This window comes from Chiloscyllium plagiosum, unplaced genomic scaffold, assembly GCF_004010195.1.
Source record: "Chiloscyllium plagiosum isolate BGI_BamShark_2017 unplaced genomic scaffold, ASM401019v2 scaf_3175, whole genome shotgun sequence".
Classification (NCBI taxonomy): Eukaryota; Metazoa; Chordata; class Chondrichthyes; order Orectolobiformes; family Hemiscylliidae; genus Chiloscyllium; species Chiloscyllium plagiosum.
Genome location: NW_025214125.1, coordinates 17,177 through 28,400, shown reverse-complemented (window position 1 = coordinate 28,400; position 11,224 = coordinate 17,177). Strand labels below are relative to the sequence as shown.

Below are 11,224 nucleotides of genomic sequence, written 5' to 3'. Positions count from 1 at the left end.
CCCCCAAGTCCCTCCTCCCGACCTTTTATCTTAGCCTGCTGGACACACTTTCCTCATTCCTGAAGAAGGGCTTATGCCCGAAATGTCGATTCTCCTGCTCCTTGGATGCTGCCTGGCCTGCTGTGCTTTTCCAGCACCACATTTTTTCCACCCACCTCCGGCCCAGCTCACACCTGCCATGACACGTTGGCACACGTTACATTTACCAAATACCTCCGACAAAGTGAGGTGGTGACTGTATGTCCTTCTCATCGAGCTCTGGGAGATCTGTCTCAGAGTCATAGAGACTTACAGCACGGAAACAGACCCTTCGGCCCGGCCCGTCCATGCTGACCCAGATATCCCAACCCAATCTAGTCCCACCTGCCAGCACCCGGCCCATATCCCTCCAAACCCTTCCTATTCAGATACCCATCCAAATGCCTCTTAAATGCTGTCATTGTACCAGCCTCCACCACATCCTCTGGCAGCTCATTCCATACACGTACCACCCTCTGGGTGAAAACGTTGCCCCTTGGGTCTCTTTTATATCTTTCCCCTCTCACGCTAAACCTATGCCCCTCTAGTTCTGGACTCCCCCACCTCAAGGAGCAGCCCGCTATGGTCATACTGATGGGATTATGTCGTACGGACAATATCCCAGGCACCACCATCAGGGGCGGCACAACATCAAGGGCAGAGGGGTCTAGGTTGCCCGCTGTTAGGTTCTATGTTCTGTCACCATCCCTGGGTACACCCTGTCCCACCAGCAGGGGTGGGGGGGGCAAGGTCAGGAGAGAGTTGCCCTGGGAGTCCTCAACGTTGGCCCCTGGACCCCATGAAATCTCCTGGCTTCGTGTTAAACGCGGGCAGGGAAGCCTCCTGCTGATCACCATGCACCATCCTCCCTCAGCTGATGAATCAGTCCCCCTTCGGGGCAGCACGGTGTCTGAGTGGTTAGCGCTGCTGCCTCATGGCGCCAGGGACCCGGGTTCGATCCCAGCCTCGAGGGTGACTGTCCGTGTGGAGTTTGCACATTCTCCCCGTGTCTGCGTGGGTTTCCTCCGGGTGCTCCGGTTTCCTCCCACAGTCCAAAGATGTGTAGGTTAGGGTGGATTGGCCGTGCTAAATTGTCCCACAGTGTTCAGGGATGTGTCGGTTAGGGTGGATTGGCCGTGCTAAATTGTCCCATAGTGTTCAGGGATGTGTAGGTTAGGGTGGATTGGCCGTGCTAAATTGTCCCAGAGTGTTCAGGGATGTGTAGGTTAGGGTGGATTGGTCGTGCTAAATTGTCCCATAGTGTTCAGGGATGTGTAGGTTAGGGTGGATTGGTCGTGCTAAATTGTCCAATACTGTTCAGGGATGTGTAGGTTAGGGTGGATGAGACAGGGATAAATATCGACTAATAGGGTTGGGTGTTGGGTCTGTGTGGGTTACTCTTTGGAGGGTCGGTGTGGACCTGTTGGGCCGAAGGGCCTGTTTCCACACTGTGGGGATTCTAAGATTCTACGTTGTACCACACCTGGAGGGAGCACTGAGCGTGGCAGGGACACAGTGTCCTCAGGGTGGAGGGTTTCAATGCCCACTATCAGGAGTGACCCAGCAGCCGCACTAACTGATCGAGTGGGTGAGGTCTGTGGCAGGTGGTGAGGGCACCGACAGGAGGGGGGAACATCCCTGACCCCACCCTCACCAATCTGCCGGCTGGAGATGTATCTGTCCGTGTCGGCGTCGGTCAGAGTGACCACCCGCCCAGTCCATGCGGAGACCGTGTCCCACCTTCACATTGAGAAGACCCTCCATCGCGTTGTGTGGCACTGTCCCCACACTCAATGGGACAGCCCTCAAACAGACCCAGTAACTCAAGACCGGGACATCCGTGAGGGGCTGTGGGTCACCGACAGCAGCAGAACTGTCCCCCAGCACAATCTGTGACCTCGCGGCCCGGCACATCCCGCACTCGACCATTCCCATCAAGCCAGGGGGGATCGACCCTGGCTCAGCGGAGAGGGCAGGAGGGGCAGCACCAGGAACACCTGAAAATACTGTCCTGTGCTTTTAAATGAAGGAAATCTTGATTTGTATTTCGCGGCGCGAAATTTCCCCTGTACCGTTTCCTGCAATATGTCCAAATTTAAGGGGCTGAGAAAAAACCCCACTGTCTTTCACCTCGCAGGTCTTTGAAACCTTGAGGCGGTGAGTAACCCTGTCTGTCGGAGCTGCAGGGGAAAGTTCCGGAATGCAAGTGCATGCCTTGACGTGCAGTCGGAGAGGGGCGGTGGAGGTTGAAGGCGATGAGCCTTCTATCCCTCCGGTCTCACTCGGGTCCCTTCAGGAGGTCCTGTGCGCCCTCTTCCTTCAAGGCTCTCTCTTTTTACCCCGAGCGAGGCTCGATTTTATTGTTTTTTTTTGTCCCGGATTTGAGAAGAGGCTAACTCGGCACTGGGCCTGAGTGGAGCCTGGGCCTGCCCTTTATGACAAGAGGGGTAACGCCGTCGCTGACGTGGTCAGGGTAGTTGGCCGACTCAGTTCTCGGCCTGGGTGGAGCCTGGGCCAGTCCGGTGTGTCTGTAGGGCACGCCCAGTCTCTCACTGGGCAAGACATCCAGCACACTCTGGACTAGGCCCCGTTGGAGCCTTGAGCCACAGTCCTGTGTGTCGGTAGGGGACGTTCAGTCCCTTACTGAGGCAAGAAATCCAGTAAACCCTGGACTAGGCCCGGATGGAGCCTATCTGTGTGGAGCTCAGTCCCCTTACTGAGGCAAGAAATCCAGTAAATACTGGACTAGGCCCGGTGGAGCCTATCTGTGTGGAGCTCAGTCCCCTTACTGAGGCAAGAAATCCAGTAAATACTGGACTAGGCCCAGATGGAGCCAGTTGCTAAGGAGCTTAGCACCTTACTTGGGCAAGAAATGGAGCCTATCTGTGTGGAGCTCAGTTCCCTTACTGAGGCAAGAAATCCAGTAAACCCTGGACTAGGCCCAGATGGAGCCAGTTGCTAAGGAGCTTAGCACCTTACTTGGGCAAGAAATCCAGCCAGGCCCGGACTAGGCCGGGATGGAGCCTGGGTACCTCCTGCTGGGGTCTGTCCCTGTGTGTTGTGGGTTTGGGGTGGGATGGAGTGGTTTTTGAGTAATATCCTGGCAGAGCATTGGCATTAGGGCCCAGGGTAAAGTTTCTCTGTTCTCTCTCTACAACCCCACCACCACCCGGGCACCTCAATCTCTCCAGGACCACCAGCCCCCACACAGCTCTGCCACGATGATGCAGGACCCATACTTTGAGGAGACAGTGACGGTGGAGGAAGACCCTGAACACGCTCCGTCGGTCGTCTCCGTGGAAACAGACGAGGACGGTACCACCCGTCGGACGGAGACCACGGTGAGTGACTCGTGTACGTCTGAGAGAAGTGGGGGGTGGGCCTCTGACCCAACCCCTCCCCCCCCCACCGCCACCCACTCGAACCAGAGATAGGGTCTGTTTCGGACCAGCTCCCCCTGGTTCGGCCCCCTGTAGCCAGATGTTTGGGCTGGGGGTTGAATGGGAGGGTGGGTGACCGTCCCCTTACTGGACGGAGGGGTCAGCGACTTGACCAGAAACTCGCCACACAAACGTAGCAGCTCCCAGAGCAGGTCAGAGGCTGGGAACCCTGCAGCGAGTGAACCCTGCAGCGAGTAACCCCCCTCCTGATCCCGCAACCCCCCCCCCCCCCACCCCCCCAAAGTCTGTCCCACCATCTATACCGTGCTGCCCGTGGGACAGGTACCTCGGTGGTTAGCGCTGCTGCCTCATGGCGCCAGGGACCCGGGTTCGATCCCACCCCCGGGTCTGCGTGAGGCCTGGTTAAAGTCCCACCTGCAGGAACGGCACACGATAACGTCTCTGAGCGGGTTTATGAGAAACGTAGGGCGCTCTTTTATTTATTATTAAAAACAACTCGCCGGTGAGAGCCACATCTCCCGGAATAACCACGGAGAGAGATTGTGGGGGTGGGAGTCAAGGGTTGGAACACCACGTGGGGCAGGTCCCTGAGCTCGACCGTGTGTGTGTGTGTGTGTGTGTGTGTGTGTCTCTGTCTCTCTCTCTGTCTCTCTCTCTCTCTGTCTCTCTCTCTCTCTGTCTCTCTCTCTCTCTGTCTCTCTCTCTCTCTGTCTCTCTCTCTCTCTGTCTCTCTCTCTCTCTGTCTCTCTCTCTCTCTGTCTCTCTCTCTCTCTGTCTCTCTCTCTCTCTGTCTCTCTCTCTCTCTGTCTCTCTCTCTCTCTGTCTCTCTCTCTCTCTGTCTCTCTCTCTCTCTGTCTCTCTCTCTCTCTGTCTCTCTCTCTCTCTGTCTCTCTCTCTCTCTGTCTCTCTCTCTCTCTGTCTCTCTCTCTCTCTGTCTCTCTCTCTCTCTGTCTCTCTCTCTCTCTGTCTCTCTCTCTCTCTGTCTCTCTCTCTCTCTGTCTCTCTCTCTCTCTGTCTCTCTCTCTCTCTGTCTCTCTCTCTCTCTGTCTCTCTCTCTCTCTGTCTCTCTCTCTCTCTGTCTCTCTCTCTCTCTGTCTCTCTCTCTCTCTGTCTCTCTCTCTCTCTGTCTCTCTCTCTCTCTGTCTCTCTCTCTCTCTGTCTCTCTCTCTCTCTGTCTCTCTCTCTCTCTGTCTCTCTCTCTCTCTGTCTCTCTCTCTCTCTGTCTCTCTCTCTCTCTGTCTCTCTCTCTCTCTGTCTCTCTCTCTCTCTGTCTCTCTCTCTCTCTGTCTCTCTCTCTCTCTGTCTCTCTCTCTCTCTGTCTCTCTCTCTCTCTGTCTCTCTCTCTCTCTGTCTCTCTCTCTCTCTGTCTCTCTCTCTCTCTGTCTCTCTCTCTCTCTGTCTCTCTCTCTCTCTGTCTCTCTCTCTCTCTGTCTCTCTCTCTCTCTGTCTCTCTCTCTCTCTGTCTCTCTCTCTCTCTGTCTCTCTCTCTCTCTGTCTCTCTCTCTCTCTGTCTCTCTCTCTCTCTGTCTCTCTCTCTCTCTGTCTCTCTCTCTCTCTGTCTCTCTCTCTCTCTGTCTCTCTCTCTCTCTGTCTCTCTCTCTCTCTGTCTCTCTCTCTCTCTGTCTCTCTCTCTCTCTGTCTCTCTCTCTCTCTGTCTCTCTCTCTCTCTGTCTCTCTCTCTCTCTGTCTCTCTCTCTCTCTGTCTCTCTCTCTCTCTGTCTCTCTCTCTCTCTGTCTCTCTCTCTCTCTGTCTCTCTCTCTCTCTGTCTCTCTCTCTCTCTGTCTCTCTCTCTCTCTGTCTCTCTCTCTCTCTGTCTCTCTCTCTCTCTGTCTCTCTCTCTCTCTGTCTCTCTCTCTCTCTGTCTCTCTCTCTCTCTGTCTCTCTCTCTCTCTGTCTCTCTCTCTCTCTGTCTCTCTCTCTCTCTGTCTCTCTCTCTCTCTGTCTCTCTCTCTCTCTGTCTCTCTCTCTCTCTGTCTCTCTCTCTCTCTGTCTCTCTCTCTCTCTGTCTCTCTCTCTCTCTGTCTCTCTCTCTCTCTGTCTCTCTCTCTCTCTGTCTCTCTCTCTCTCTGTCTCTCTCTCTCTCTGTCTCTCTCTCTCTCTGTCTCTCTCTCTCTCTGTCTCTCTCTCTCTCTGTCTCTCTCTCTCTCTGTCTCTCTCTCTCTCTGTCTCTCTCTCTCTCTGTCTCTCTCTCTCTCTGTCTCTCTCTCTCTCTGTCTCTCTCTCTCTCTGTCTCTCTCTCTCTCTGTCTCTCTCTCTCTCTGTCTCTCTCTCTCTCTGTCTCTCTCTCTCTCTGTCTCTCTCTCTCTCTGTCTCTCTCTCTCTCTGTCTCTCTCTCTCTCTGTCTCTCTCTCTCTCTGTCTCTCTCTCTCTCTGTCTCTCTCTCTCTCTGTCTCTCTCTCTCTCTGTCTCTCTCTCTCTCTGTCTCTCTCTCTCTCTGTCTCTCTCTCTCTCTGTCTCTCTCTCTCTCTGTCTCTCTCTCTCTCTGTCTCTCTCTCTCTCTGTCTCTCTCTCTCTCTGTCTCTCTCTCTCTCTGTCTCTCTCTCTCTCTGTCTCTCTCTCTCTCTGTCTCTCTCTCTCTCTGTCTCTCTCTCTCTCTGTCTCTCTCTCTCTCTGTCTCTCTCTCTCTCTGTCTCTCTCTCTCTCTGTCTCTCTCTCTCTCTGTCTCTCTCTCTCTCTGTCTCTCTCTCTCTCTGTCTCTCTCTCTCTCTGTCTCTCTCTCTCTCTGTCTCTCTCTCTCTCTGTCTCTCTCTCTCTCTGTCTCTCTCTCTCTCTGTCTCTCTCTCTCTCTGTCTCTCTCTCTCTCTGTCTCTCTCTCTCTCTGTCTCTCTCTCTCTCTGTCTCTCTCTCTCTCTGTCTCTCTCTCTCTCTGTCTCTCTCTCTCTCTGTCTCTCTCTCTCTCTGTCTCTCTCTCTCTCTGTCTCTCTCTCTCTCTGTCTCTCTCTCTCTCTGTCTCTCTCTCTCTCTGTCTCTCTCTCTCTCTGTCTCTCTCTCTCTCTGTCTCTCTCTCTCTCTGTCTCTCTCTCTCTCTGTCTCTCTCTCTCTCTGTCTCTCTCTCTCTCTGTCTCTCTCTCTCTCTGTCTCTCTCTCTCTCTGTCTCTCTCTCTCTCTGTCTCTCTCTCTCTCTGTCTCTCTCTCTCTCTGTCTCTCTCTCTCTCTGTCTCTCTCTCTCTCTGTCTCTCTCTCTCTCTGTCTCTCTCTCTCTCTGTCTCTCTCTCTCTCTGTCTCTCTCTCTCTCTGTCTCTCTCTCTCTCTGTCTCTCTCTCTCTCTGTCTCTCTCTCTCTCTGTCTCTCTCTCTCTCTGTCTCTCTCTCTCTCTGTCTCTCTCTCTCTCTGTCTCTCTCTCTCTCTGTCTCTCTCTCTCTCTGTCTCTCTCTCTCTCTGTCTCTCTCTCTCTCTGTCTCTCTCTCTCTCTGTCTCTCTCTCTCTCTGTCTCTCTCTCTCTCTGTCTCTCTCTCTCTCTGTCTCTCTCTCTCTCTGTCTCTCTCTCTCTCTGTCTCTCTCTCTCTCTGTCTCTCTCTCTCTCTGTCTCTCTCTCTCTCTGTCTCTCTCTCTCTCTGTCTCTCTCTCTCTCTGTCTCTCTCTCTCTCTGTCTCTCTCTCTCTCTGTCTCTCTCTCTCTCTGTCTCTCTCTCTCTCTGTCTCTCTCTCTCTCTGTCTCTCTCTCTCTCTGTCTCTCTCTCTCTCTGTCTCTCTCTCTCTCTGTCTCTCTCTCTCTCTGTCTCTCTCTCTCTCTGTCTCTCTCTCTCTCTGTCTCTCTCTCTCTCTGTCTCTCTCTCTCTCTGTCTCTCTCTCTCTCTGTCTCTCTCTCTCTCTGTCTCTCTCTCTCTCTGTCTCTCTCTCTCTCTGTCTCTCTCTCTCTCTGTCTCTCTCTCTCTCTGTCTCTCTCTCTCTCTGTCTCTCTCTCTCTCTGTCTCTCTCTCTCTCTGTCTCTCTCTCTCTCTGTCTCTCTCTCTCTCTGTCTCTCTCTCTCTCTGTCTCTCTCTCTCTCTGTCTCTCTCTCTCTCTGTCTCTCTCTCTCTCTGTCTCTCTCTCTCTCTGTCTCTCTCTCTCTCTGTCTCTCTCTCTCTCTGTCTCTCTCTCTCTCTGTCTCTCTCTCTCTCTGTCTCTCTCTCTCTCTGTCTCTCTCTCTCTCTGTCTCTCTCTCTCTCTGTCTCTCTCTCTCTCTGTCTCTCTCTCTCTCTGTCTCTCTCTCTCTCTGGGGCATAGTGGAGAGGGGTGGGGACTTGAGGGGGTGGGGCGAGGCCTGTCGGTGTCTGACTTGGAGAGGGGGTGGGGCCTGGTGGAGAAGGGGTGGGGCCTGGTGGAGAGGGGGCGTGGCCTGTCAGGATGGGGGCGGGGCCTCCTGATGCTGGTGCTGACCTTGCGTCCTCTCTGCCTTGACCCCCGCGCCCCCAAAAGCCGGAGCTTTGACGACCCGTTGGCTGACGACATGCGCTCCGAGCACGACGCCTACTACTGGGCACCGCTGGCCCAGCAGGAGCGGGCGGGCAGCATGGCCAGCCTCCACAGCGGCCGGAAGGAGCCCATGGCCTGGCGCCAACCGGAGCTGCCCGAGGTCATCGCCATGCTCAACTACAAGCTGGACGCGGTCAAGGCCAACGCCGCGGCCTACCTGCAGCACCTGTCTTACCGCAACGACAAGCTGAAGACCGAGGTGCGGCGCCTGAAGGGGATCCCCGTTCTCGTCGAGATGTTGGACCACCCCAAGAAGGAGGTCCACCACGCGGCCTGCGGGGCCCTCAAGAACATCGCCTACGGCCGAGACGCTGACAACAAGAAGGCCATCAAGAACTGCGACGGGGTCCCCTCCCTGGTCCGTCTCCTGCGGAAGGCCCGAGACATGGACCTCAACGAGGTCATCACAGGTAGGTAGGCCCGGGCGGAACGGGGGGTTCGGCAGCGTCCCTGGGCCCACAGGACAGGAGGTTGCCGTCCGCCAATGGGTTCTTTGGGAGTTGGGCGCCTCACTGTCCGATGAGATCGGGAGCCATTCCCTTCACGGGGCGGGGGTGTCGCTACGCCAGGGTTTACTCTAATTGCCCCAGAGGGCAGTGAGGAGTCAGTCAGGGGAGCCTGGGGTGACCCCCTCCCTTTGCTGCCCCACTCCCCCTGCTGCCCCACTCCCCCTGCTGCCCCACACCCTCCGACAGTGCGGCCCTCCCTCGGCACTGACCCTCCGACAGTGCGGCCCTCCCTCGGCACTGACCCTCCGACAGTGCGGCCCTCCCTCGGCACTGACCCTCCGACAGTGCGGCCCTCCCTCGGCACTGACCCTCCGACAGTGCGGCCCTCCCTCGGCACTGACCCTCCGACAGTGCGGCCCTCCCTCGGCACTGACCCTCCGACAGTGCGGCCCTCCCTCGGCACTGACCCTCCGACAGTGCGGCCCTCCCTCGGCACTGACCCTCCGACAGTGCGGCCCTCCCTCGGCACTGACCCTCCGACAGTGCGGCCCTCCCTCGGCACTGACCCTCCGACAGTGCGGCCCTCCCTCGGCACTGACCCTCCGACAGTGCGGCCCTCCCTCGGCACTGACCCTCCGACAGTGCGGCCCTCCCTCGGCACTGACCCTCCGACAGTGCGGCCCTCCCTCGGCACTGACCCTCCGACAGTGCGGCCCTCCCTCGGCACTGACCCTCCGACAGTGCGGCCCTCCCTCGGCACTGACCCTCCGACAGTGCGGCCCTCCCTCGGCACTGACCCTCCGACAGTGCGGCCCTCCCTCGGCACTGACCCTCCGACAGTGCGGCCCTCCCTCGGCACTGACCCTCCGACAGTGCGGCCCTCCCTCGGCACTGACCCTCCGACAGTGCGGCCCTCCCTCGGCACTGACCCTCCGACAGTGCGGCCCTCCCTCGGCACTGACCCTCCGACAGTGCGGCCCTCCCTCGGCACTGACCCTCCGACAGTGCGGCCCTCCCTCGGCACTGACCCTCCGACAGTGCGGCCCTCCCTCGGCGCTGACCCTCCGACAGTGCGGCCCTCCCTCGGCGCTGACCCTCCGACAGTGCGGCCCTCCCTCGGCGCTGACCCTCCGACAGTGCGGCCCTCCCTCGGCGCTGACCCTCCGACAGTGCGGCCCTCCCTCGGCGCTGACCCTCCGACAGTGCGGCCCTCCCTCGGCGCTGACCCTCCGACAGTGCGGCCCTCCCTCGGCGCTGACCCTCCGACAGTGCGGCCCTCCCTCGGCGCTGACCCTCCGACAGTGCGGCCCTCCCTCGGCGCTGACCCTCCGACAGTGCGGCCCTCCCTCGGCACTGACCCTCCGGCAGTGCGGCCCTCCCTCGGCACTGACCCTCCGGCAGTGCGGCCCTCCCTCGGCACTGACCCTCCGGCAGTGCGGCCCTCCCTCGGCACTGACCCTCCGGCAGTGCGGCCCTCCCTCGGCACTGACCCTCCGGCAGTGCGGCCCTCCCTCGGCGCTGACCCTCCGACAGTGCGGCCCTCCCTCGGCACTGACCCTCCGACAGTGCGGCCCTCCCTCGGCACTGACCCTCCGACAGTGCGGCCCTCCCTCGGCACTGACCCACACCTGTTCTCTCTCCTTGAGCAGGCTGTCAGCCTCCCCCTCTTGTGTGTTGTCTTGTCTCTGACTCTCTCTCACTCTCTTGTCTCTGTGTCCCAGGAACCCTGTGGAATCTCTCCTCCCATGACGCGGTGAAGATGGAGATAGTTGACCATGCCGTCCCTGCCCTGTGTGATGAGGTCATTATTCCACATTCCGGCTGGGATCAGGAGCCCAATGAGGACTCCAAACCCCGGCATGTGGAGTGGCATGGAGTGCTCACCAACACCGCTGGCTGTCTCAGGTAGGCCGGATCCTCGGGTAGGCCCGGAGCCTGGAAACCGGAACCTCGGGTAGGCCAGAGGGCCTGCAACCCGGATCCTCGGGTAGGCCCGGGGCCCGCTAACCCGAACCTCGGGTAGGCCCGGAGCCTGCAAACCGCATCCTCGGGTAGGCCCGGGGCCTGCAAACCCGAACCTCGGGTAGGCCCGGAGCCTGCAAACCGCATCCTCGGGTAGGCCCGGGGGCCCGCAAACCCGAACCTCGGGTAGGCCAGAGGGCCTGCAAGCTGGATCCTCGGATAGGCCCGGGGCCTGCGACCCGCACCCTCGGGCAGGCCCGGGGGGGCCCGCGACCCGCACCCTCGGGCAGGCCCGGGGCCCACTCCGTCTGCCCTCCAGGCGGGTTACAGCAGGCACACAACTCCACCCCCACCAAAAGGTCCAGACCCTGTCATTGACCCTGTTGGTGAGGTTCGACAGTCCCTGTTCCGTCCACAGGCCGAGTTTCACCACAACCTGTGACTCCGGCACCAAGCCGAGGGTACACTCTCAGTCGCACACATTTAGCAGACTCGCCCTCGCTTTCTTTTCACTCTCTCTCCCTCTTTTGGCTCTCGCTCTCGGGTACCCCCTGAACCACACCCCACTGTTCATCGGGGGGCTCCTCATTGCTGGGGAAGCTGGGTTCGCTCAGCATGTGGAGGGGGTGCGAGGTGCCAAGCCCAGGCCACTCATTTGATTTCCCTCCCACCCCCTCCCCCCACACCCCCCACAGGAACGTCAGCTCAGAGAAGAAGGAAGCTCGTCAGAAACTGCGGGAATGCAGTGGATTGGTCGATTCCTTGATGCACATCGTCCAATCCGAGATCGACCAGAAGGACGTTGACAGCAAGGTCAGAGATCACGGGAGTGAAGGTTAAATTGGGAGGGTGGGGGAGGGTCAGTGCTGAGGGAGTGCCGTACTGTCGGAGGGTCAGTGCTGTGGGAGGGCCACACTGTCGGAGGGTCAGTGCTGAGGG

The 11,224-nt window shown here is 58.3% G+C and overlaps 1 protein-coding gene across 1 annotated transcript in view; it reads left to right on the top strand.

Moving 5' to 3' along the window:
- Window positions 1-11,224, top strand: part of LOC122547810 (catenin delta-1-like) — a gene marked incomplete at its 3' end in the record, with an annotated part of 35,237 nt that overhangs the window by 6,847 nt on the left and 17,166 nt on the right. The window contains exons 3-6 of the mRNA XM_043686390.1: window positions 3,112-3,359; window positions 7,708-8,284; window positions 10,045-10,228; window positions 10,981-11,120. Coding sequence (XP_043542325.1) covers window positions 3,112-3,359; window positions 7,708-8,284; window positions 10,045-10,228; window positions 10,981-11,120 — 1,149 coding nt within the window. The remainder of the gene's footprint in view (window positions 1-3,111; window positions 3,360-7,707; window positions 8,285-10,044; window positions 10,229-10,980; window positions 11,121-11,224) is intronic.